A 27,667-nucleotide genomic window follows, 5' to 3' on the forward strand; every position below is an offset into this window, starting at 1 on the left:
CTTGTGGCGACCGTTCTGAGGTTGCCAGATTTGACCCGGGGCGAGCGTGTTTTGGGGTGAGCTGATTTTCTATAAGCACTGCCTTACATAATGTCATGCTAAGAATAAGATGAAAGACCATTTAACATGCATTCCAATTCAAAGCCACTGCAGGAATCTGCAAATATTATGAAAAAAAGCTTACCCCTTGATGAATAATTTAAACTCCGTAAGGATCTGAGTCTGAGATTGAAGAATGATAGCGTGAATGATACGATAACAAGTATTAGAATGGATGTTCAATGAAAAACTAATTTCACCCACTGCTTTACACCTGTAAACCTGTGATGTGACAATAAAGTTGATTCTGAATGTTTTCTCACTCACTTCTTTCTGTTCTTTCTGTTCTGGAAACATCATGAGGTTGTACAATTTATGAAACTGCTCAAAGTCCAGCTTGTCTTTTGTTGCTCCCACAGACTGTGAAAGCAAGAGGGGAAAAACAAAAAAAACGTTGTTGAACACCATAGCAGCACATGCAGTTACATTCAGAAAGGTTTACGATATACTAATTGCTGCTACAGTATGGGTTTCAAAAAGCTTTATACCTCATAACATGTATACAACAACGCATATATCACATAGCTCTGTTTAACACAATGCTGTACCCCCCTCAAACTGTAAATACTTTCCCCATTTTCTTAATATTACTACTAATAATATACTTATTATATATATATTTTGACACTTGCTTTATTTGCTCATGCCAGTAAAGCTCCTTTGAATTGAATTGAAATGTGAGAGATCTACCTGCTTGAGTGAACTTGTGTGATCTTGCTTGACATGTATTAGGTATTTGAATACAATATGCTCAAGTGTTTGTGCCATTTTCAATCAATGCATCTCAACACAATTTCCCCATTTATAGTAATCTCAGTCTCTCATCCCAATTAAAAGAAACCTTAACAAAATCACTGGGGTGAGCATTAACCCGTCAGGATCATGACACACTTCTCATTATTATCCTTCTAACTGCTTGTCTGGAGACAGTTTTAAAGGGATAGTTCATTCACAAAATGACTTTTTTTCCTATCGATTAGTCACCCCATGGAGACTTAAATTCATGGATATTTTTTAGCATTTGTCGCATTCCTAAGCCAATAATGTGATGACCAGCGAACCGGTAGGAGAGAGAATAATCGATAGAAGGGAAAAAAATGGGTGAACTATCCCTTTAACTCCCATTTATAGGGTAATCATTTTCCTGCTATTCTGTGAGGAATATTTTGTGTTCAGGATGAAAAATTCAGTGAGATGAAGACAAAGGAAGACAGTAGTACCTGGAGCTTCTTTTTGAGGTCTTGCATGCTAGGGCCCTCGTGGTTAAGCTGAGGGAACAGTGACTTCAGCTCCTTCAAGCTGATGCTGCAGTGTGACAGGTGGAAAAGACAATGTTCAGTTAATAACTTACAGGCGTAGTAAGAATAAAGAGAGTTTAAAACAGGACAGAGTGCCAGAGGGGTTCCGGGCTTAAGGGTTTAGGGCAGGGGTCTTCAACAGGGAGTCCGGGGACCCCTACGGGGGGGGGGGGGTCCTCAGAGTTACTACAGGGGGGCCGCCAAATCTTTGTGTGATAGGATATTTATTTTTACATGAACCACTTGAACCCTAGCATCCCTATTCTGGGGAGAACTTTAGCCAATAGCCGATCTACAAGCTCACAACGCCTCGCTGTTGTGAGCTTGTAGATCTGCTATTTTCTGAGGTTTGGTGTTCAGGGAAAAAAGAGCAGACTAAGTACAGTGTGAAAGGTCAAGTTTACTAAGTATGGAGGGTTTAAGGGGTTAAATGTCTGAGAATACATATTAAAGGGATAGTTCACCCCCAAAATGATTTGTTTTCTATCAATTAGTCACCCCATGGAGACTAGAATTCATGGATATTTTTTTGTTTTTTGTCGCATTCCTAAGACAATAATTTGATGACCGGCAGTGGTTCCGGTAGGTGACACAAACAGTCTCCTTTGTGTCTCCCTTTAACATGAATCAAACACTGATGACAGTGCTGTCAAACAAGTCTATGATGCTATCTATGAACATTTAATCTCCCCTGCTTCATCTCTATCTATATAGGGGGTCCTTGGCCTGAAAAACGTTGTAGACCCCTGGTTTAGGGTCAGGGTACATTGGAACGGGGCCTCTCTCTTCTTCAGACTGGCAGCCCAAATCCATCACAATGTCCTATGATTTCCAGATTGGTTATATGCAGTCTGAATAAGGCTGAGGAATGTTATTAAAATCTGATTTGCAAAAATCAGTTTCGATGTGTTTTTCCAATCTGGATAGACCACAAATCCGATTTGCAGGTGCCGTGCCAGTGTGAACAGTGTGGAATTTATTTGAAAGTTCTAGCCGGCTATATTGAATAACGAATGAAATACGAACATCCATGACTTATTGTCCATGCAAAGATGCTTATCTAACATTGACTCGATTATTCAGCTAAGTTGGTGACGTTAAACCTTTCTTTGGAGTTAAATCAAAACAATATAAAACAAAAACAAACAAGCAATAAAGAAACATAAAAGGTCTATGCTTATGTACAATACTTATCTATATAGCCAAACAATATACCTGAAGCTGTGACTGGACAATGTTATATTGATGCTGGTATATCAGAGACAAACACAAAGCATAATACTCTACCTGTCCTTCTTGGTCTTACTGATAGAATACATCTGTTTCCTCATCCAGCTAGAAATACAGAAATAGAGTACCTGTAAGTGTCTTTGGAAGATAAACATTAATTCATAGCATGCTCATTAGCATTAGCATGTGTACTTTGAACTTAAATATAAACAATATTCCCATTGACCAGGTACAAGAGACAAAACTCTTAGGTATTACCTTCAACCACACTTTATCATGGTCCCATCACGTTGATAATATTGTGAGCAAAATGGGAAAGGCTGTTTCAGTTACAAGAAGAATTTCTAAGGGTCTGCCACCAGATGTCATTAGACAGGTCTTAAATGCTCTAGTTCTGTCACAGCTTGATTATTGTTTCGTTATTTGGTCTAGTGCCTCAATGAAGGATATGAAGAAATTAAAAGGTGTTCAAAATAAAGCCACGAATGTAAAAGACATGCATGACAGTCTGAGATGGTTGTCTGTTAGTCACAGGTCCACTTATTTTTTTGGTAAATTTAATCAGACACATAAAAGTCACACAATCTCCAAAGATATTATATAAAAGGTTATTAAAACTTTGTGCTCATCATGAATATCAAACAAGACATGCAATAGAAGGGAGGTTTAATTTTCCCAAAGTGAAAACATCTGTTATACACAAAAAACTGTTACGTATAGAGCTATTGTAAGGTGGAATTCATTGCCAGGTTATATTATTCAAGCCAATACAAATGAAGGATTCAAAATGATGGTACAACAGTATCTTCCAATATTTCATGAACTTGACTGATTTGTGTTTAACCATTATATTTGTATTGACTTGTTTATTTTATTTTTAATTATTATTATTATTTTAGTTAATTTGATATTGGTAGGTTGAAGAAACAGAGGGAAAGAAAGAAAGCAATACAAGTAAATAAATAAATGAAATGTATGATTTGTTGATCTACAATATTGTACATTTCTGAAATGTATTTCTTAACTTGTGTAGGTGAACTATTGTCTGTGTATTGTATCTGTAGTACGTTGTTGATGTGTATTTGGGTGTGACGGACCCCAGGAAGAATAGCCATGCTTAGGCAAGTGCTAATGGGGAGCCAAAATAAAGTAAAGTAAAAGTAAAAGTAAAGTACTGTACATGAGTGGTCTACCTCTTTATGATGTGTGGAGTAGAAGCCACCAGTGTCTCTTGTCTCAGTAACTCCAGTCCTGTCACCCATTTGTCTGCATCCTGCACCGAATCGGCTGGAAAATCACAGATACCGGTATTTCACCAGCGTTTCATATCAAATTAGTTTAGTAAAAAATGGCCGATGGTCAAGTGGTTGAGGCGCGTACCACATAGGCTATACAGTAAGGCTTTGATGCCTGACAGTGTGTCCAGGGTTCGAATTTCCGAGCCCATGCAGCGCATGTCACTCCCTGACTCTCTCCCATGTTTCCCGTCTCTCTCCACTGTACTACTACACTGTTATCGAAATAAAGGCAAAGAATCTGAGGATTCATTAACATTAAGGATTTACTGTATATACCCACCAACAATACTCAGCTCAATACTCGTGTTCAGTACAAACTCTGAGCCATAGAGTATTGTGAAACAGGCCTTTTCAGCAGATTCCTTGGTCGTTTCATCCTTGCTGTCTTCAAAGTCTTTTGAGTTCTTTCCTCGACGAATCTCCCTGATCTCAAACACGTCCACTGAAACAGAAGATTTTTTTTTTTAGTGAGTGAGTGAGTTACTTCCACATCTCCATGCGGTGCTCCAGACTCGTACACCATAAATCCAGAGTGTTAATTAAGGGTTAACACTATCAGCCTTTTATGAAGGTAAAAGCGCTGCCTAGAGCCCTTTTTCGGCTGAAAATGCAAAAAAGAGAAAATAAGAAGATGATGCGGGCGGTCCTGCGATCGACTGAAACAGACTTCAATATAATTCTATGGAACATGCCGAATATTGAAGAAAACAAAACTAACTAGATGGTGATTGAGCAACTGTATGGCATATTTCTGATTCTGATTACCCAAAATGTGTAGATAATTTACAGCTGAAAGAGACGAGCACAGAGGTCTCGGTTTCTCCTCCCTCATTTGTCAGCTCTGCTGCCGGGCATGTCAACCGGAACTCATGCTGCTGGACCACAACTCGCTTATTTGCAATATATTAACCACATGAACCCTAGAGTCCCTATTCTGAGCATGTCATATAATAGGCAAAAGTTCGGCAAAAATAGGACTACAAGCTTAGCCTGGCTCCACCCCCTGAATCCTTTGCCTAGCATTCAGGGTCTGGTGACGCTTTCGAAGGCGGGTGTTCCTCGGTTGAAAATCTGTACGACGAATCGGGATCGGGACAATCCAGTATAAACCAATCGCGTTGGTTCATAGTGGAGTCCCACTTTGGCCACGCCCCCATCTCAGAACTCCGCTGCATTGAGAGGGCTTTCAGACTGAATAATGAAGTGAAACGAAATGAAAATTCAGGCTGAGTGTCAGGCTACTACAAGCTCACAATGTAATCATATTTAATAATTGGTTTAATATGCTGTTTTTATTGAACTGAAAATAGTGAAATAAGAAGCATTTCCAGGCAAGCCTCGAGGGAAGCCCTGAACTGTGCCTTCAGCTCATAAGAAGCGGTCCACATCATATGCAAACTTTGGTAAGACTTTATATTAAGGTTGGATCTATAATGCATTATAACCACATTTATAACACTTGTTATAAATGTTTATAATTATGCATAACAACTTATAACAAGGTTTATGAAGCATTATAACTTATACTAATATAATGTATAGATAGATAAAAAATAGATATATTATAGTGTCCTGCGATGCCCAGCCCGCACAGGCTTACAAGACACAAAATGTACATATACCAAGATACACCACAAAGTGCATAAGACAATCTGCACAATGAGTACATTTACTTTTGGTACTTTAAGTATATTTTGATGCCAATACTTTTGTACTTTTACTTGTAACAGAGTATTTCTACACTGCAGTATTGATACTTTTACTTAAGTAAAAATTGTGAGTATTTTTTCCACCACTGCCCAGAAGCAATGCACTTAAGAAAATAGTAACGTACAGACAGTGCCATTGCGTACTGGAATGTGCTCCCCCCACATTTGACTCTAACTAGAACTATATATAACTATATATTTGGTTTCAAAAATAAACTTAAGGAAGCAATAACCAGAAAGGAAATTAGATTAGATTAGGTTGTTATCATTATTGGTATTTTCAGACAGACGCATTTTACTTTTAATTTAAATTTTAAATTTTGTTCTCCAAGTTTGTGTTTTCGTTCACTAACATTGACCATGCTGTACTGCATTTTATGATTTGTATTGATGTTTTTTGCCTGGACCCCGGGAAGAATAGTCTCCACTACGGTGTAGACTAATGGGGATCCTTAACAAACAAATAAACAATAAAACGTTTGAGCTTTTTTACTCACTGAATACAGCAAACTTTTTTTTTACTAGTCTCCTGGCCACCTGTCTTGTCTCCATGATCACCATCACGTTGAGCAACTCTGTCTTGTTCTGGTGCAACACCGTCATACAGGTACCCTTCTCCAGGTACTCCATGAGCTCCGTCTTCTTTTCTTCTGTCATGTCCTCCTGCTTGCCCCGATGAGCCGCCATCTCTGTTGCATGTAGGAGGAGGAGATCCAGAGAAAGGGATAAACAGAATGAGAATAAAGGATAGACAGAATGAGAAGGAGGGAGGCAAAAAGAGGTAGAGTAGTGATGTGTTTTTTTCTTTCTTTCATATATTGTGACAGTTTAATCCGATTCATTTAAACCCTATTTATTTCATTGACTGGCGTCCCCCAGGGGTCTAAAATTGGTCCCTTCCTTTTCTCCTGCTACACCAAATTTCTTAGCTGAATATTTCACAACGTGTGGCAACGTGACACGTTGTAGATTTCCTGTGAATGTTTTACAAATTTCGACCAAGTGGCCAGACCACTCGGTCGAAATGCACTGGGACAGAGGACGAGTGCATTTCCATTTCCAGTTGTTTTAATTGTCCTCTCCTTTATATAGTATCATGCTGTGCATGACCTCATGACTACAGCTGTCCCTGCGCCGTCGTTATGCCCGGGGGGAAAGCCTGCCGTTGAGGCAGTGTTCGAACCACCTCCAAGGTGGCAGGGGCTCTACTGGTGCCTTAAGGTATTTATTGCATCATAAGAAAAGGTTCTTCTAACTCTTCTAACTTCTAACGCTTTTAACCACAGTCAACTTGGCTTCCCTATTTTGGACATGTGTAGGCAAACTTTTGTAAAAACATGAATAAAAAAAAGACATGAAAAAAGAAGAAGTGAAAATAGCATATCTACAAGCTCACAGGGTGTTGTGAGCTCGCAAATCGGCTGTTTTTGCTGTGCGACACCATCGTACAACTAAGTATAAAAAGTGGTTATAGTCAAGTAATGGATACAATGCCAACATACATTCACTCAAAGATACTTGTTACTCCTCTTCATGAAAATGGTCAATTCATCTCTGAGATTATAGGTGTTGTCTAGTGAAGGGTATATGAAAGAATATTCCGTATATCCACTTCTTTTTCATCTGGCATTGCCTGTGTGTATACTCACTTCTAGTGCGTACAGCAGGGGTAGACAACCTTAGACACACAGGGGAGGGTAAACACTGGCACACTGGCATAAGTGTGAGAGAGGATTGGTTTAAAATAAAAATATTTAAAAAATGTAGTCAATTAAATTAAGTCCCCTCACATCTGTATGCAAATTACATCCTGCACATACAGTAATTCTACATTCATTCAAACTCTTAACTCTGACTGGGGAGGGAGTTTGGGAGATAGGTGGGTTATTGCTCTAACCTTAATCTAATGATCATTACAATGTCCTGATGTGAAAGAAACTATTTCAGAAGAAGAAAAAAAAGTGATATTTATGGGCCATCACAATTTGGAAATATTTCATTGTGTCATAATTAGTGTGGTTGCCCTAACAGGGCAACCAGACTATAGTACTTGATGAACTTTATTTCTAGATAAACAATACTTTAGACCGCATCTCCTCCCACAGTTTTTATCCCCCAATGTTGTGCCATATCTCAAAATGACCGTCTTGACCTGGAATCGTGCGCTTGTATTTTGCTAAGAGATTGGTTAAATAGTTTAATTGATATTGATTTATTAGTGCATTAAATTTCCCCATCCGCTTTAATGAAAAAGTGCAAAAACTCAAATTCAAGTATTTCTTTCTCTGAAATCGTAAGAGCTAGAGTTACCAGATTTGGAGGGGAGGTTCATAATTTAGTCCAAAATTATTGAAAAAATAATTACACCAATCGGCCACATGGTGGCGCTATAACAGCCCCCTTTACGTTTTGGCCTATAACTCTTGAACCGTAGGTCGTAAAATCAAAATTTCTTTTCACCTGGATTCCTTGGGTCACGACGCATCTCCCCATATAGGCCACGCCCATTTGCGTCTGGATAGATTTTTTGATATTGATTTATTAGTGCATTAAATTTCCCCATCCACTTTAATGGGAATTGCAAAAACTCCCATTCAAGTATTTTTTTCTCGGTAACCATAAGGGCTACAGTTACATGACTTGGAGGGGAGGTTAATAGATTATTGCAAAATTATTACAAAAAAAATCACACCAGTCGGCCACATGGTGGCGCTATAACAGCCCACTTTACCTTTTGGCCTATAACTCTTGAACCGTAGGTCGTAAAATCAAAATGTATTTTTCCCTAGATTCCTTGGGTCATGACAAAACTCCCCATATAGGCCACGCCCATTTGCGTCAGGATAGATTTTCCGCCATTTTGAATTTTCTTCAAAACACACTTTTTGCTCCTTTTCCTACAAATTTTGTCCAAATCTCACACAAATCGGTACAGGTCATCTATGGACCCATGCGATAAATATATCCAAACGGCATTTTGATAGTCCTTACCGTTCGTCCGTAATTGGCTTCCAAAGTTAGTGGGAGGGGCCCGTTTTACCAAAAATGCCAAAAATCACGAACGAAACGTCCAATCGATCCCAAATTTAAATCACATGTCGAGGGTGGTTTACTCAACAAATCCCCAAAAGCATTTCCACTTTGACCCATAGGGGGCGCCACAAATGCACAAAACGTAACCGTTTGATGCAAAAACATGATTTTTGGGGGGATCACTCCTCTCAAAATGAAAAGCAGGTGATCTCAGGAGTTACATGACGATGTCATTGGCCCGCTACATTTGTGGGAGGGGCCTATTTATTTAGTGGGAGGGGCCTATTTCTTAAAATCAAAACACCATGTATCACGATCGCAGGATCCAATCGGCACCAAATTCGAATGGCACGTCGCACGGCCTCCGACGGTATTCCTCCAAACGTATTCCTCAAGTCCCGGCGGCGGCGACCCTCGACCGGCGTCGGCGCAACCACACTTTGCAATTGCCCTGAATTGCGACGCGTCTAGTTCAACTTAATGTTGATGTGGCACACAGTCACCGACTATCAAGAAAATAAATACATGCACTTCATGTCAAAAAGGTTGCCGACCCCTGGTGTACATTAATCAGCTTTAATGTTGTCACATAACAAATGTATATTTTAAAATACATAATGATTCTGAATATTTGAAATGGTTTAAATTCTCACCTGCTGCCACTGTATCGATACAGCCCGGCGTTCTCCTGACTCTTCTCTTGTGGAAAAGTCTATACGGTTTCTTTTGAAACTGTACAGACTTTTCTTTTTTTCCCACTCCGCAGCGGCACACACACCCACGTAGCAGCCCCGCCTCTCTCACAGTGCTGGCCTCAGCATCTCCTTCACTTGAAAACAGCCGTCACAGTGTTATTGGTTTGTCTGACGGTCTTGTCAAAGTGTTACAGTTTGCGGGTGATAACTTGCTAAAGGTGATAAGCGTGCAGAGCCTCTGCAAACGGTTTTGAGTGACAAACATGAAGGTTTTGGGGGAGAAAAATTTAGTTTTGTACTTTTCTTAATAAGCCTGATGGCATTATCCACCGTTGCGTAATTCAGGGAAAATGGTTCTAATGGGATAAGGCTGTTTATGCTGGCCACTGGGCCTGAACGAAGAGCAGATAAATCGAAAATGAGCCTTTTCTTTCCCGAATATTTCCTAGTAGCGATGCCGACAGGGCTTGTGCGAAACACAGGAAAAGGAGAATCACGATTAAATACCCCTTTTTTAACTCCTTCTCCAGTAATTGGGAAACTATTTCAGGCTCTTCAGATGCTGATTTCAGATTTTTACAGACAAATGATTCACTCACATCTGAGATTACACCTACTCTGAAACCCTGAGACAAACCCGTAATTAAATGGTCAAAAAAGACATGGTCTTGATGTTCAGCCAGTTCACCAGCCAGCACGCTGACATTTATTGGGGTTGAAGGGTGGACCCGCAGCAGTTCTTGGAACCATCCTACTTCCCTTTCCGAGGAGGACGGGGGCGGGATGGCGTGCGGGGGCAAACAGACTTGGGATGCGCCTCCCCACATCCGCTACAAACATGGAGGAAAACGCAATGTGGATATGTACAAACATTGAAATTGAAATTATTGCAAACTGCTTTGTTGTTAAGCATAACCACCTTCCGTCCGAAACTATCAACTTTAGACCCTGTGGTTGGTAGAGACCCGGGAACACCCACGGGCGGTGGTGCCGTAGATGGTGGGGGATACTGGAATGGCACTCTGGGGCAGAGCGAGGCTGAATGACCCATGTCACCGCAAGTAGCGCAAGACAGTGCCTGCTGGCCCCCGGTTAACAGCACGAGTAATTCAGTATCGAGGAATGACCAGTCAATGATCGTGTTGTACTGGGATACGTACAGAGCCGACTTGCTGGAGAGAGCCTTGTGGTACTGATAAAATATGTTCCTACCATATTTTAAATTTAAATCCCCGATTAGTGCTAGATAAGAGTCAAACTCTTGTCTCCTGTCGGGAAACGCAGAGCACATGACATTACGATAAATGCCGAAAGCCACTAGAAATTCCCCAATAGACAAATCCCTTGACAGCCGGGGATCAGTGTTTTTTAACACAGCAGCGAACTGATCGCCTGTGGCAATTCTCCTGTCGCACTCGGGAGAGGGCAGTAAGATTTTGATCAAATTGATGTCCTTGCCTTGAACAATTTTTGCTCTTAAGCGGGGGGACATGTTAGAGGCTTGAGGTATATAGGCTCTACCTTGGACTGTATGGCGAACAGCAGAGGCTAGGGAATACTGAGGTGGCTCCTCTGGTGAGAGAATATTTGCCCCGGCGGGCTGCTGAATAACTGCAACGGGCTGTGGTGGCTCCACAGCCTGTGGAGCCGGAGGCGCATGAACGGTAGCGGCAGCCCCATTCTCTAAAGATGACAGCCGAGCATTAATGGCATGGAGGTTGTCTAGAATGATCTGCATGTCGCTGACTCTGGGCTGGAACTGAATGACACCGCTTCCGCTGGGCCTTGGGCTTGGTTGCGGTTGCTGAGGAGGTGGAGAAGCCTTCCTAGTCCTCTTTCTCCCCCGAGTTGGCTTTGGGTCGGCACCAGCCGGAGCAGACACAGATGCAGTAGCAGGAACAGACGTGGATGCAGAAGCAGGAGCAGATTCGGGTGCAGCTGCAGGTGTAGAAGCAGCGTTTATGGCAGCAACAGGGCCAGATGCAACATGAGCCAAGGCTAGATCGGTTAAGCTTTGAATTTGAGAGGCGGTTAACCCCGGTGCTGGGTTCACATTATGAGCAACCAACTGCTGGTGTAACTCAACCGCATCATATCTCTCCGGCTGCCTAGATAGCCTGGGACTTCTCCTAGGCTGCTGTGCTGTAGCGTCAAACACAATGTCGCCGTGCAGCGCTATTTCTCTGGTAATGTCATCGTCTGAGTCAGACATGATGAGCACTAATAGAATACTTAGAAATACGGATTTGATATAATGCAACCTCATGCCCATGTAATGATGCTTGCTGTTCGCCGACTGAAAGGAGAATGACAGTTTAGCGGCAGTGATATTTGACAGAGTGGAGCCCGATCGCTGATTGGCTGGCTGCCGATTGCGTGTGCTCGCTAGATCTGTGAATGGAAAGATACTGACAGCGTGGGAACGGAAGTGACGCAGACAATAGCGATGCGCTCCCATAAAGCCTTAGATCTTCTTTATTGAATTTGCGCTTAGAGCTACATTACAATGTCCTGATGTGAAAGAAACTATTTCAGAAGAAGAAAAAAAAGGTGATATTTATGGGCAATCAAAATTTGGAAATATTTCATTGTGTCATAATTCAACTTAACTCATTCAGTGCCACTGGAGTTAATGTTGATGTGGCACACAGACTATCAAGAAAATAAATACATGAACTTCATGTCAAAAAGGTTGCCGACCCCTGGTGTACATTAATCAGTTTTAATGTTGTCACATGTATATGTATATTTTAAAATACATAATGATTCTGAATATTTGAAATGGTTTAAATTCTCACCTGCTGCCACTGTATCGATACAGCCGTGCGTTCTCCTGACTCTTCTCTTGTGGAAAAGTCTATACGGTTTCTTTTGAAACTGTAACACTTTTATTTTTTTCCACACACACGCACACGCACACACACACACACACACACACACACACACACACACACACACACACACACACACTCTCTCAGAGTGCTGTCCTCAACGTCTCCTCCACTTAAAAATAGCTGTCACAGTGTTATTGGTTTGTCTGACTGTCTGACAGTCTTGTCACAGTCTGACAGTTTGCGGGTGATAACTTGCTACCGGTGATAAGCGTGCAGAGTCTCTGCAAACGGTTTTGAGTGACAAACATGAAGGTTTTGAGGGAGAAATATTAAGTGTTGTACTTCTCTTTAAGTATGATGACATACTTTATCAATTCCCAAAGGTTCACAATGTTCATCGATTCAGCATAGAAACATTCAAAGGGAGATAATAATAGTTGCCTGTGTGTTTTTTATTAATAATAATAATAAACTTTACTTGTATAGCACCTTTCATGACATCAAATGCAGCCCAAAGTGCTTTACATAAAAAAGATCAAAGATCAAAATAACAAGATCAAATAAAAACAATAAGATCAAAAACATGATCAAGAACAAATTAAAAGGAGGCTAGATCAAAATTAAAACAATACAAGAAAATAGCATGAACAAAACATCACCTGCTTAGAAGGATTACAGACTCTAGTAGCCTAGTAAGCCTACAGTATCTACATTTACAGGGAACCACACAGACTAACTGTCATTAAGGTACACACTTCAATGAGGAACCACACAGACTCTACCTATTGAAAGATATACTAAATCTACATTTGCAGGGAACCACTAAAAGCAAAGAGTAAAAAAAAGTGGGTCTTGAGCTTGCTTTTAAAGCTATCTATGGTCGTTGCCTGTCTTATACTGTATGTAATGGGAGCTTGTCCCAGGCCGTTGGCCCATAAAAGCAGTAAGCTGCTTCGCCATGTTTTTCTTTCTTCATTTTTGGCACCTCGAGGAGGCCAGCACTAGATGACCTAAGGAGACGGGTTGTAACATATTTGGGCAGGCGATCAGAAAGGTAGGATGGTGCTAAACAATCAAGTGCCTTTTTCATCTTGTTTTTTGTATTACAGAGGTATTGCAGAGGTGTAATACTTTATATCTATGTCATATAATAAACTGTTTACATTTTAACCAGGGTTTGTAACGGTTTCACCATAAAACCATCACAACTTTCTGTGAGCTGGCTTGCCGCTTTCTTACTTATAGTAAGCCTATGTTCAGGCCTTTGGAGATAATTTTGTCCCGGGTCACTAAAGTTCAAAGCAGATTAGTAAACGTAACCTCGCGTCACCAGACTTTCCACCGGCGTGGAGGAAAGCCTGGACATACCAAACCATTATTATACCAAAAGAAACCAAACAATTATACCAAACTAAACACGTTTTAAACTAGGCCCGGGGAATCATTTTGGAGATGCACAGCGCCGGTGGTTCCGGCCGTTGGTTCCGGCCACCATGACGTACCGTTCCGACAGGATCAAAAACCCGAAAATGGTATTGATCCCAGGCTATACTCTGCGTACCCCAGTTATGATTGGCTGCCTGGTGTTGTTGACCACGTCCAGATTTGGCAGCGGGAGTCGTCTACGGGTAGTAGGAGTCCATGCGCCTCCAAGGTCAGGGGTCGTTGCCATAGCAACAGTCTGTGGTTAAGAAAAATAATAATAATAATCAGAACCAATCCAAATTCTCAACCACTTAAACCCCCAGCATCCGTATACTGCATGGGGGGGGGGGCAACCTTCATGCAACCCTAGTGTCCCTATACTGGACTTGTCAAAGTAGGCGTACGTTCGGTGAAAAATAGCCAAAATTGGCTTAAATAGCCAGTTGGCTATTTAATAGCCAACTGGCTATTTTCGCCAGTGAGACATGGCGTTTCGGGGGAATAAATAAGGGGACCAAGTAGAGAACCCTAGGTCAGTGGTTCTCAAAGTGGGGTCCGGGGACCCCCAGGGGTCCTTAAGGGGTTTCCAGGGGGTCCCCAGCCAAATGATTGATACCGTAGTTACTTAGGTAACCAAATGGACCCTTATGTGTCTGTAACTCTGAGAGCGTACAAATGGAACCAAATGGACCCGTTAAGAGTCCATTTGGTTCCATTTGTACAGTACGCTCCCAGAGTGAAATTAACACAGCTGATTGGGGTCAGATATCAAAATGGTATCAAATGGGAGTATGTGGTCTGATGCATATCAAACTGGGGGTCCTTGAAATTAAAATGATTGAGAATCACTGCTATAGATATAGATGGGGGTCCTGGGCATAACTTTTCAAATGAGGGTCCGCTATGTCAATTTGGGGGTCCTTGACATGAAGAAGTTTGAGAACCACTGCCCTAGGTGCCCCCAGAAAATGAAGTATGGGAATTAAAGGTAGGGTAAGTGATTTTCTTTGGCTAAAATAAGTGTTAAATAGCTCTATATTCTTATAGTACTCATTGCTATAGAGTGTTTGCTCAGGAACAGGAGTCTCCATGTCTCTCCAGCTCTTTATTGAACAGAAAATGCATTTTCAGGTCGGGATACCAATTGTATCCAATCGGGATAGATAACTCAGTCAGGATACAGATTAAACAAGTGAAATTGGGACTGATGACACAGAAATGAGCAGACAAAATTGGAACTCGAACACTCTAAAAGTTAAGCTGATAAATGGGTACTCCCTCCTGATTGGCTGAAAGTTTGTCACCTACCTGAAAATGTATTTTCTGTTTATTAAAGAGCTGGAGAGACAGGGAGACGCCTGTTACTGAACAAACACTCTAAAGCAACGATTACTATCACAATATAGAGCTTTAACCTTTTAACAAAAAAAAACGTTTTGTTTTAAACAAAAAAATATCACTTACCCTACCTTTAGGCGGTTAATAGGGCAGCACTTCGTATTGGTGCAGTGACTGGTTTCCATAGCAGTAGGCTTAGCTTTGATAGCAGCTGTTCTCGCCACAACTAACTTGCATTTAGACGTCCTAAGAAGATGATCTGGTAGGCTGATATATCTGTACCTTATGGTTGTGCTTGTGTTGTTCCTCACCTTTATATCGATGTGGACCAACAGAGAGGCCAGCTCTAAGCTTTCACTGTAGCCATTCGTCAATGGTACTGAACGATAACCTGTCAAAACATGAACCACGATAAACGCGTGCAGACACAGAGACACAGAAGTATATATATGTCTTCTTCTTATGCGTCATATCGCAGCGCATTGTAAGCTTGTAGATTGGCTATTTTCAAAAGATTTGTATACATTATGAACTTGTGAAATGGGACGTTCTGCAAAATGAGTAATTTTACTTTTGGTACTTTAAGTATATTTTTCTGACAATACTTTTGTACTTTCACTCAAGTCAAATTTAATTACCGGACTTTTTACTTATAACAGAGTATTCTACACTGCAGTATTGATACTTTTACTTAATAAAATATGCGAGTACTTTTTTTTCCCACTGGTGTCTGTGTGTGTGTGTGTGTGTGTGTGTGTGTGTGTGTGTGTGTGTGTGTGTGTGTGTGTGTGTGTGTGTGTGTGTGTGTGTGTGTGTGTGTGTGTATACACGCGTGCATGTTTTCCACCTGTGAGGAGGCCTTTAAAAGGAAACGTGGCCTGAGCGAGGAAGTAAGGGTCTGAGAACATGTCCTCTTCACTGACCACAAAACGTAGGAGGGTCAGCTCTGGCTCATACACGTCAAAGGTTACTGGCTCTTTTGTCTTCCACACTGGATTCAGACCGTTATCAGCTGGGAAACACACACCAAAATGGAAGTCAACTTTCTTCAAAATTAAAGCAGCCTCATTCTAAATTCATTCTAAAACAAGCAGAAAACGATAACGCAGCGGCAAGGGTTCACACCATATTATCAGCTTGCCCGGTGTTGCCAGAGTTACTGCACTTCCCTTTAAACACGCCATTCTTCCAACATTCCCCCAACTTACAAAAGACAACAGTCTTGAAGTCGCTCGCAACTGTCTTGAAGTCAGTGTATCCATGTCCACACAATTCAATCTCTACAAAAGGGCAGCTGATGTTTCGGTTTAGCTTAGGAAGGTGTCGGGCTCCAAGCACCTGCATGGGGCATAAATCAGCAGTCACAGAATATTCATCTTGAGCAGGCCGTGAGAAATAGTACACAGCAAGCTGCAACTCTAATGTTAGACTTAAATTAACTCCGGATTTTGTCATAATGACAACAGCCCCTGTGTGAGTGTTTCCGTGGGGACCTACCCTGATGCCAATGCTGCTCTTGAACACCTTTTTGTCCTGAGGGTCATGGTTGGGGTTGTAGCCATCGTTATGTATCAACTTTGGCTGCAGAACATATCCTGTACGTTTATTCAGACTGAAGAGGGCGCTGTTCAACTGGGTGTGTTTATCTAGACAAACATGAAATGATCCAATATATGTTATCAAATACCCAAAAAGTGAAAAGTTGCAATCCAAGGAGTTTTGACTGGACTGAAAAAGAAAAAAAAAACAGATGTACAAGCTCATAAGACATCACGAGGCAAAGCGTTGTACTGATCTACAAAGCTTGTAGATCAGCTATTTGAAACCGCTGTATGACAAAGTATAAAATAAGGCCGATAACAGCCCACTGACCTGGAGTCTGGAAGTTCAGTGCCACCATGTGACAACCAACGGCCCACATAGGGTAAGGGTCATAGTTGGAGGAGTCGATACGATCACCTTTAGGGTAGGTCCTACTCAGACCTGTGCGGTTGTACTGTAGGAAGCCTTTCTGGACCTTGTTCCCTGGAACTTTGTTCTCCCCGAAGGAGCGGACCTCTCTGTGGGTGTCTCTGGTCACTTCTATGGATGAGACCATTCATGTGTATATTTGCGAGTATTTAAGCTGTTGGGTATTCTGTGAAAGTATGGTTGTTTGTTTGGTGGTTTACCAAAACGTTCCTTGTCCTTGTCCTTGACCTTGTCCTGGCTGAACAGTGACTGACAATAAACCGCCAGGTCCATCATATCACTGGAAAACTGAAGTTGGACAGAACAAAACAACCACTTCCTGTAAGCATAACTCTGACAGCCTATCTTCCTCTGGTTTAAGGCTGGGCAATAACTTAAGGACGAAATCGAACAGTGATTTTTCTTTTTAACCAAATATACATAGTTCTAAATTCAATACTCCACTCAAGGTCTCGCTATGGGAGAGCGCCCTCTAGCGCGAACACAGAAGCATTTTCTTGATGTACTTTCAGACAGGTACCTTTTGGCTGGATTCTGATTATTAGACGTATTAGAGGCTGCATTCTGCAGCCTAATAAAACTAAAGCACCTCAACACCATGCCTTCGTATGCTACGTTGAAACCAAGACTTTACCTTCACACTTGATTTTACACTGTGCTCGGCACCTCTCCCATCCTGGTAAGCTGTCTTCCCTTTGTCCTGTTAAAATGAAAAGCATGACATTTAAATAAGAAAATAACACATCAAACAATATAAAATATAACATAGTTGCTGTTGAGCAGAAACCTTCTATCTCCACAGTTCAACATTTTATGTTTTTTCACAAATTAATGCCCTGCCACACAAAAGTAGCGAAAATAGCCGATCTATACAAGCTCAGTGCTTCACATCGATGCGTTGTGAGCTTGTAGATCTGCTATTTTCACTATTTCTGAAACATTTTGAAAGTGAAACTGAAAGTGGTTAAGGATGTCCGTGGGTTATAGAAATATACAATGAAGATTGTATTAACAAGAGCTTGTGACTAAAGAATAACTACAGTACACTGGATCCATTGGAACAGAGGTTCTTTTTTCCATTTCCTGGAAAGTGAAGGCCAATCTATACTCCTTCCGACGTCGTAAAATCTTCCGGTTCAGAAATGCTTTCAGAACTATAGTTCAGAGAGTCAGGACACCTGGAGGTGCACGTTGGGTTCTGAATAAAAGTTCTGAGACCGCCCATACGAAGTTCGGAATGACGTCAATTTATAGTTATAAGTTTGGCGAGTCCGAAGGAGTGGACCATTGGTTTTGGACATAATGTACAATCACTCCGCTGCATGGTGTGATTGACCAATCAGAAACGACCATTCAGCCAAGCCATGCAATAATAATATACTATAGAGCGAACATGGGGAAATAAAAAGCAGCTCAATAGAAACTAAAGCACCTCAACACCATCTCTTCGTTTGCTGCTAAGTCGTTTTAGCCAAGACTTTTCCTTCACACTTGATTTTCCTTTGTCCTGTTGAAAGGAAAAACATGACATTTAAATAAGAAAGGAATACACAACACAGTGAGTATACTGTGAACAGGATCAATACATTGGAATCAACAACAGATTACCAATTCATTTACAAATGAATTACAGTTTACATTACAGATTTGAATACGTTACAGTGGTTGCCCCGATGCAAGTTATGGGCACAGCCTGTAGAATCTGTAAGGAAAAGTAGCGTCTCTAAGACTATGGATCAACTTCTCACATCTGTGGTGCCCTGTATCGTCAGAAGAGACTTTATCGTGGCCCCTCAACATGTGATTCAAATTTGAGGTTGATATTGATATTTATTTGTTGCCCCTATGGGTCAAAGTGAAACTAGGCTACAGTTATGTTAGCCTGGTAAACCATCCCGGTTGAAGCCCCTCAATATCTACCAATAAATATGAGTATGTATAACTGTCGCATCGCAACGCGCTGTGAGCTTGTACATCGGCTATTTTCAAATAGCCAAAGTTTCAAGTGATTAATGTAGGTTTTGTACAAATAATCAAAATCTACAAAGTAACTGAAGTTTTCAAATAATTGTAGTGGAGTAAAAGTACAATATTTGTCTCTGAGATGTAGTGGAGTAGAAGTAAAAGTAATCGAAAATTGGATATACTCCAGTAAAGTAAAAATACCTCAAAATTGTTGAGGTCACTTAGTTACTTTCCACCACTGTGAGGTAGAAGCATGGGTGTGCCTTCCACACGAAGGGGCGGGGGCATAAGGATTAACAAACAAATATAGAAATAATATACATAGAGAATAAATCCAAAATAGACCCACAATCTAAATCTAAAACAATACTTTGTATAAAAGCCAAGCTGTCCATAAATAGACGTTTGTTTTTCAGACCAGCTTCTAGTTCTCTTGAGCTAACTCTTTAGGGATGACTTAAAGAAATGATGTGATGCTGGATATTAGATACTGGCCTCATGTTCATGTGGTATTAACTGCTGGTTGATCTGAGACTCATTAGAATGGGACCAGACCACCTGGTACCATTCATAAAGCTCCTCCACTGAGTCTGCTGCCAAGTCAAACTGCAGACTGTTATTCTCCACATCCTGAAGAGTCATCACGTGATCCTTCCCATTCTTTGCTGGAGAGAAAAGGAAGTAAGGAAGGAAGGAGAGAATTGAGGAAAGGCAAATAGTCCACTTTAACGCATGCAATCCGGGAACGCATCTGCAAATGTCTTCTAAATCCTAACAGTTTTCTGAAAAACTTATGTTGTTCAAACTTTTTCATGTCAAGGACCCCCACAATTATATGTATTTGGACCCCCATCTCAAAATATTTCATTCCAGGAACCCCCCAGAAGCAAAGATTTAAGTAAAAAAATTATATATTCATAGGTTTGCACAAATTGTCAAGATTTTTCAAAGATAGCAGATCTACAAGCTCAAAGTGCGGCACTCGGTGCTGCGCAATGAGCTTGTATATCTGCTATTTTTGAATAGCCAAAGTATAAAATAATGGTTATAGCTACCTTTAGATCCAGACGCAATGTAGACGTCATTTTAGATTCTGTTACATATACCGTATATGACATTGCGTTCGAGAAACCAGTAAGATCGAACAAGAAACGTGAGTTGCAGTGGCGTCAGTTCAGCAAAAGCTAAGGTATGGCAAGGTTAGGGTTGCCAACTCCCAGAGATTAAAATAAGGGACACCTATCCTGGGCACGCGCGGCCGAATTTTTTTGGGGGGTCTAGCGGTGATACGGTCGCGATCGGGCGTTTCTTTTTGTTTTTATTCCGTCTGCGGGGCAGAGCTGAGCGTTCGGTTCGGAGACTCGAAACGAGCGAGCCTTTTTCAATCTTACTGGTTTCGTGCTTGTACTGTAACATATATACAATATATATAATAAATAAAATACAAACATCATACGTTGCGTAGTGCGTACACACACAGACAGTATATACATGGAATAATAATTAGTGCAGAGTATGTACCTCACTTACATACTGAGACATTTATAGATATACTCACAGTTGGGTACACGTTGGACCTTACACTTAGTGATGTCCACCACACCTTGACAGAGTGTACTCAGTAGGTTATCATCTTCCTGTTTCATTACACAGCACAAATACAGCACAATGCAGTTAAGGGTTGCTTAAAAATATTAAAAAAGAGATTCTAAAAAGATGACATTGTAGATGGGCTATTTTCACGCAACACCTTCGTATGATGAAATGTGTTTTTTGAGTGTGTGGTAGTTAAATTCTTATCAATTTATCAATGAAGCTCTATTAAAGGCATAGTTCACCCCCAAAATGACTTTTTTTCTTTCGATTACTCACCCCATGGAGTCTTGAAGTTTTTTTCACATTCCTAAGCCAATAATTTGATGACCGGCGGACTCAAAGAGTCTCCATTGAGTCTCCTACCGACTCCGCCTTTCATCAAATTATTGGCTCAGGAATGCGACAAAAACTAAAATCTCCATGAATTCAAGGCTCCATGGGGTGAGAAATTGATAGAAAATAAGTAATTGTTTGGGTGAACTATCCCTTTAAGTTCTAATGTATACCTTCTGTTTAGTCTCAGGCTTGGACACTTCCTCTACGTAGCTTAATGGGAAAAACAGCTGCAGTTTTCCATGACAGTCCCCTTTCCACCTGCAGAGAGTAGGAGAGTAGAGAGCAGTGTGATGAATCCTGGAGGAAAGACCATCTTTGTGCAACGCAGAGTACTGGACGTCACAGCGGTGCCACTCTGAAGAGCCACTCTGCCGGCACATGAGGCACATCTCGTGTCAAAATAACATTAGCCTGGAAACCAGATGAATCTAATAATATGGCAATGACAGCGACGTACATGCGGACACATTTTGTCAACATTTTGTTGCATGCATTTATTTTTACGCCGTGGCTCTGCACTAGGCTAGCCGCCTATAAAAGGGTCGGTCTGTGTGTGTGTGTCTGTGTGTGTGTGTATGTGTCCGGAGGTAATCAGACTGAGAACACTTGAATAAACAGCGGCAAATTTCTTGTGCATACTGCCAGTAGGCTAACTTAGTAAGTTGTTCTCAAAGTGGGGTCTGGGGACCCCCAGGGGTCCTTGAGGGGGTTCCAGGGGGTCCCCAGCTAAAGCAGTTAATATAGCCCCCAAATAATTTAACCACTTTAACCTTATATCAGCTATATGAAAATAGCCAATTTACAAGCTCACAACGCGTCGCAATTTGACGCGTTGTTAGCTTGTAGATCTGTGTTTTTGTACATATAGTGATATTCTTTTTGTCTGTATTTTTTTTGTGATGATATTTGAACTATTGGTGCCACTATATATGACTATGAATTGAATACCAAGGACTTCAATGGAAACAAGACCGCAAGGACTTTTTTGAACGGACCTTTTAGACAAAGTATTACAAATGTGCTGTTTTACATTTTTGCCTAATAAAATATTCAATCAATCAATCAAGCAATGTGTATGAGAGTGTGCATGTCCTCACCATCCTTCAGTTTCAGTCTCTTTGGACACGTTGTGTATCAGATCTCCTTCACCGAAGCTGAGCTTGTCTGACCCCTTGACCTGGTAGGCGTGCAGGGCTCTGACAGTAATTGGAGGCTAGAACACACACACACACACACACGCACACGCACACGCACACGCACACGCACACGCACACGCACACGCACATGCACACACACACACACGCTTTTGAAAAACATATATTCAAAGATTTGGACACATTTTTATGATTAAAAATAAATAAATAGCAGATCTACGAGCTCGTAATGCGGCACTCGGTGCCGCGCTAGAGCTGTATATCTGCAATTTTTTAATAGCCCAAAGTATAAAATAATGGTTATAGCTAAAAAATCTAATATGACACAGTATATGCATTCCCGGATTGAATGGGTTAAACCCTATGTACTGAAGTAATAATTAATTGACACGCGCACACGCACACACACTCTCACTGTTGTGTACACATACCATTGATGGCTCAGTCTCAGTCTCATTAGGGTCCACATATAATTTGACATCATAGAGAGAAGCACAGTCCTGCTCCTATAGAGACAGAGTTACACCAGCAGTTAGGTCTGTAGTGCGGACATTTGCAAAATACAATACAATGTGTGTGTCTGAATTATGAGCGACACCCTTGTAAATAAGCGAGAGCTCCACTAGGAGGCTCAAAGTGAGCTGCTGTGGCCGGCTGGGGAGCTCACAGCATACAGAGAGAAGTGCACTCCATACTGGTCTCTGGTAGCTTGTGTGTAAACAATGTAAACATTTTAGGTAAGACATAGGCCATGTACCTATAGTTCTGGTTGCTCAGTCTAGATACATTTCACACCTTCAACTGCTAGTTTAAAACTAGCATATATATATATTCGCTACTTCTATACAGTAGTCAGTTTATTATACAGAGTATTTTACGGCGAAGCATGAGCAGCCACCAGTTGACAGTTTTAGTTGTAGTCTTTTGAATAAAATTCCATTTAGTCTTTGTCATATTTATATATAGTCATCTGAAATGTTTTAGTTTTTGTCTAGTTTTAGTCGACTAAATATCATAAGATTATAGTCAACTAAATCTACAGTTGATTTAGTCGACTCAAATGTATTTTGGCGGTGCCTTGATGGCGTCGTAATGGCTGATTCTACACTTGGCAGCATGCTGAAAATAGCAGATCTACAAGCTCACAATGCGTCGCAGCGTTGTGAGCTTGTAGATCTGCTATTTTCAGAGCGCAGCACCCAAGCGCAACCAAACATCAAATTAAATGTCTTTTAGTTCTACTGCATATTTTCTCCACTCGTCCCTCACTAACATTTTAGTCTAGTTGTTATCTGTTGACGAAATTGTCAATATATTTAGTCTTAGTTTTAGTCATCATAGCTTTTTATTTTGTTTTATTTTCGTCAGTGAAAAAAAGTAGTCGACGACCATTTTTCGTCAAAGTTTTAGTCGACGAAATCAACACTGGCAGCCACACAGTGACCAACAGCACAAACATTGCAAACTCTCTCATTTGCTAAGTCACTCACTCTCTCGTTCCCTTGTGAATAATATTTCATGCGTTTTTTTTCTATCTAGCATACATCCTCCCTCCCTGAAGACTCACTCACCATGCTGAAGCGGTTCATCAACTCAGGGGTGACTGGGTAACGTAGTTTGATTTTGCGGTACAGTGGCTTTTTCCTGAAATGGTTGACCAGCTCCACCAGGCTGTCAAACTCCATGGTGGTGCCCAGGCGGTAAATGCCGTCCTCTCTCTGGATGCGACAGTGTTTCACCTTAGCTTCTCCTCTGAAGGACAACAAGCAAGTGGGGAAAAATATAACAAATGCAGGAACTTGGTGTCCAATTCTAATTGTGACATTTAGCCATGACATGACATATCTATTTTGTGCATGTCTTAACAGGTGAAAAGTCAGAATTTGACAAAAAAAAATCTAAATGTTTCAAAATATGAACTATTACTTGTAGATCAGCCTTTTCTGAATACCTTGAATTATAGGGTTAGGGTTAGAATAGAGCGGGTGGGTTATTATAGTGGGTTATTATAGTATATGAACTACACATACACATGTGAATGTGTGTCGTCTACTGACAGACTCAAAGGGTTTTCAGGGTTGTATGTATTGTGTCATAATGTACCACTGCTACCTGAAGGTGATGGCGAAGGAGTCTGGCTCTCCCTCTCTCTGTCTGATGAGGAAAGCTCCATCTCTGGGGATTGTCATTAGGTAGTCCTCCGCCTGGCCTCTGCTCAGGTTACTGTAGAACCAACTGCAAAACCATATACGCAGGTCTAATATTTTAGAGTTTGCAAGTTGTATGCAAGTGTGGCTGTGTATATGTGTGATGATTATGAGTGCATGTGCTGGTGTCATAGGCCCAGCCCGTAGGAGTGCAGTGACAAATATCAACCTCCTTGCCCGGCTTCCCTCCCCCCAGAACACGTCCCAATTGTGTTCGTATAGACCCTCGACAAAGCCGGATGCACCACGGCATGTGCGTGTGGTTAAGTAAAGACTTACCCCTCTTTCAGGTTTGGGTCAGGCTGAGGCATGGTGTCTGTGAGACACAGTTCAAACTCTTTGAAACACATGGGGCTGTCTCCATAATGCTGGATCAGAGTGTAGATGTCGGTGAAGTAACGTTGAGGCGTCAGGTTGTAACCCTCTGAACCAGATTGAATACGACAGTGATGGACACGCCCACTGCGCCTATAGGTACATGTATGAACACAAATAGATCGATGTAACACACCACACAGAATAATTCAGACACACAACTAATTCAATTCCCTCATCACACCAGTCAGCATACACACCATATGGAACACAATAATTATAAACCATTTCAAGAGTATGTTTAGTCAATTAAAATGTTTGCACTCAAATCAGCTTGCACTCAAATGTTCAGTTCAAGTTACGCTCTAAACTAAATCAAGTGGACTTAGTACCAGAAGGAGAGAGTGTAGTTTCCGACAGATGTGTCACTTTCACGGACCAAGTAGGTTCCATCTATGCCACCAGACTCCTGGAGCAGCCTCTCAGCCATCTGCTTGCCCTCTGGCACGCGGCCGTGGAACCACGGCTCCGAACGGTGGCGCTAAAATGTATGAGACATAGGAAGGAGGATGGCGGGATCCAGAGATAGGCAAGGAGGGGATAATGGAGGGACGTGAACAGGAGGTACAAAGACAAAGAAATTGTGAGGAAGAGAGGCAGTGAAATAAGGAAGATAAGGAAATATGAGTAAAGTCACACTGAACTTTAATTCTGACTATACGACCGGATTCTGCCAATGTTTTTCAATGGGAACAAAGCGTTTTGTTGCTTTTCGAGGATTTGGACAAAAAAAAAGCTCTGTTCCCATTGAAAAAAATTGGCAGAAGCCACCCACATAGGCAGAATTAAAGTTCGGTGTGACCGCACCTTTAAACTGGTTTGTGGAAGAGAGATAAAAACAGATGTGTGTGGAAGAAGAAGGGTTTAGGATGGATAATTTGTGCCTGGAGAGAAAATCAGCATCACGTGGAAGATTTACTCTCAGAGTTTTACTCTGAGAGTGTAATTATTAAACAAACACTCTGGAATTCTTTTTTTTTTAAAGTTGTACCCAGACATTCCCCTGACTGCTTTACCTCTCCGGGGTCTTCCGGTTTGTCCTCCTCCTCTAGATAATACAGTTTTCCATTTGCGATTTTACAGTAGTGTGTATTCCACCGCTGCAGAGAAAATCCAACAGAGATTAAAATACATACAGAAAATTCATTTGTTTCACTCCGTTAAGGCAGTGTTTCTCAACATTTTGGCTTCACAACCCCGTTAACCTGATTTCTGAGTCCAAGTACCCCCTTAGCACGACAACATTTTGCTTAGAAAACTGCAAGATATGATGCTTTAAATAAATAACCCACCTTTTGAACAATATAACATTACCCACAAATGGGTCCCGAGCCATGCTACTGCTATACAGTACCTCGTCTATGGGATCCCAGATATGCAGGTCACCATCTTTGTCTAACGCCCTTGATGTCCCAGTCTCCATGCTCTGTGTGTTGTGCTGCAAGAGAACAACAGAGCATAGAGAGATAGACCCCTTTTCTACAGAAAGTATTCAAAATGCACACCATAAGCAAGTGGGCACTGGGTGTCGCAAAGCCAACCTAAATCTCGCATGTTCAGTTTTTACAGTGAGCAAAGCTGTATTTGTGGGCCGGCTGTGAGAGACTAAGAGGGTAGGCTAGCTGTAGTAATCCCCTGAAATGCAATTGTTACATACTAATTGATTCCATCCACCTTGCTAAAGACTATACAGCAGGGTTTATTTCGTCGACTAAAACCATGACGAAAAATGTTCGTCGACTACATTTTTTCACTGATGAAAACTAATTTTTTTTATTTATTAAAGACTAAATATATTGACAATTTTGTCAACAAATACAAATTTAAATGTTAGTGAGGGACTAGTGGAGAAGAGATCCAGTAGAACTAAAAGACAAGTCATTTTATGTTCGGTTGCGCTCGGGTGTTGTGCTCTGAAAGTAGCCGATCTGCAAGCTCACAAGCCGATCTGTAAGCTCGTTGTGAGCTTGTAGATCGGCTGCTTTCAGCATGCAACCAAGTGTAAAATCAGTCATTACGACGCCATCAAGGTCCGCCAAACTACATTATTGTCGAACAAAATCAACTGTAGATTTAGTCGACTAAAACTAGACTAAAACTAAAACATTTCAAATGACTAAAATAGGACTAAAACTAAATGGAATTTTATTCAAAAGACTGACTAAAACTAAATCATCATTTGCTGTTGAAATTAACACTGCTATACTGTAGAACAGGTACAGAATGAAGACAGGCAAATCTTGCAAGGCACCAACCTGCTCATCGGGAGCAGTCAGGGGTTCAGTGCCTTGCTCAGGGACACTTTGACATGGGCCACTGCCGTCTTCCTTCTTGGACTCCTTAAGCTTCTTGTGCTGCAAGACAACCACAGAACATCAGAAGAATAGAGAGGAATAGAAGTTCTTTGGTTGTATTGTTATCTCTTGCCTCTAGGCCACCATGCCTGTTTAGGCTGTGTGTTGGATACACAACCAAAGCTAGTGCTTGAGGTGCAGGTGCACCAGGGTCAGTGGCAGTGGTGTGTTCTACCGTGTTACGCTATATACGTAGTATACTGTCCAAGAAAATTTGGAAAGAAATCGTATACCGTCCAGTAACCATCTGAGGAAGCGTATCTGATGCGCAGGAGGAGGGACCGAAGTCTACAAGAATGTAGACTTCAGTTCAAATAGCCTTTTTCATGTGATAACGTGGCGTCCGTGGTGATGTGTGGCTACTGTATATATTGTCTTGAGGTGATAACGTCCACTGGCCATTGGAGCTTCGAAGTAATTCATACAATAACTTAACAATAGAGTGGTTATTTCATTCGGTGGGAGAGAATAATTGTGGTAAACCCTCCGAAAAAAACCTAGAACACACCACTGGTCGGTGGCAACTCCTTTTTCATGGGAGTGTGTTTGTTATGTTTGTTTGTGTTATCCATGTGTCAAGATATGCTGGTTTTCTTCTTTCTTTGAAAGTGGATTTCAGTTGTTTATTCGGAAACTTTTTTTGTGTTTCTTATTGGTTCTATATTACTATGATTATTTTTCATTTTCCTTCATTCTTTTCCCCTGGGTTACTTTTTATTGTTTTATGGATTTTTCTCAGTGACATAACAG

General features: G+C 41.2%; 1 protein-coding gene across 4 annotated transcripts in view; it reads right to left on the reverse strand.

Moving 5' to 3' along the window:
- The window catches only part of LOC308094693 (1-phosphatidylinositol 4,5-bisphosphate phosphodiesterase gamma-2-like), a 65,169-nt gene that overhangs the window by 27,393 nt on the left and 10,109 nt on the right, over nt 1-27,667 (reverse strand). The window contains exons 16-37 of one of the 4 annotated variants that reach the window (XM_080441479.1): nt 26,819-26,917; nt 25,918-26,001; nt 25,580-25,663; nt 24,896-25,044; nt 24,468-24,656; nt 24,094-24,216; nt 23,553-23,733; nt 22,413-22,487; nt 21,925-22,040; nt 20,998-21,085; nt 20,454-20,532; nt 19,391-19,560; nt 18,363-18,437; nt 17,565-17,630; nt 17,131-17,218; nt 16,832-17,041; nt 16,457-16,605; nt 16,168-16,297; nt 15,807-15,971; nt 15,271-15,350; nt 13,758-13,877; nt 12,722-13,206 (exon numbers count right to left, since the gene is read on the reverse strand). In XM_080441479.1, the coding sequence (XP_080297605.1) occupies nt 13,198-13,206; nt 13,758-13,877; nt 15,271-15,350; nt 15,807-15,971; nt 16,168-16,297; nt 16,457-16,605; nt 16,832-17,041; nt 17,131-17,218; nt 17,565-17,630; nt 18,363-18,437; nt 19,391-19,560; nt 20,454-20,532; nt 20,998-21,085; nt 21,925-22,040; nt 22,413-22,487; nt 23,553-23,733; nt 24,094-24,216; nt 24,468-24,656; nt 24,896-25,044; nt 25,580-25,663; nt 25,918-26,001; nt 26,819-26,917 (2,529 nt within the window). In that variant the 3' untranslated portion in view covers nt 12,722-13,197. Of the gene's footprint in view, nt 1-12,721; nt 13,878-15,270; nt 15,351-15,806; nt 15,972-16,167; nt 16,298-16,456; nt 16,606-16,831; nt 17,042-17,130; nt 17,219-17,564; nt 17,631-18,362; nt 18,438-19,390; nt 19,561-20,453; nt 20,533-20,997; nt 21,086-21,924; nt 22,041-22,412; nt 22,488-23,552; nt 23,734-24,093; nt 24,217-24,467; nt 24,657-24,895; nt 25,045-25,579; nt 25,664-25,917; nt 26,002-26,818; nt 26,918-27,667 lie in introns of those variants that run through there. The other 3 variants (XM_080441478.1, XR_013933977.1, XM_080441477.1) reach the window with 3 other exon arrangements.

This window comes from Gymnoscopelus braueri (assembly GCF_963280865.1).
Source record: "Gymnoscopelus braueri genome assembly, chromosome: 11".
NCBI lineage: Eukaryota > Metazoa > Chordata > Actinopteri > Myctophiformes > Myctophidae > Gymnoscopelus > Gymnoscopelus braueri.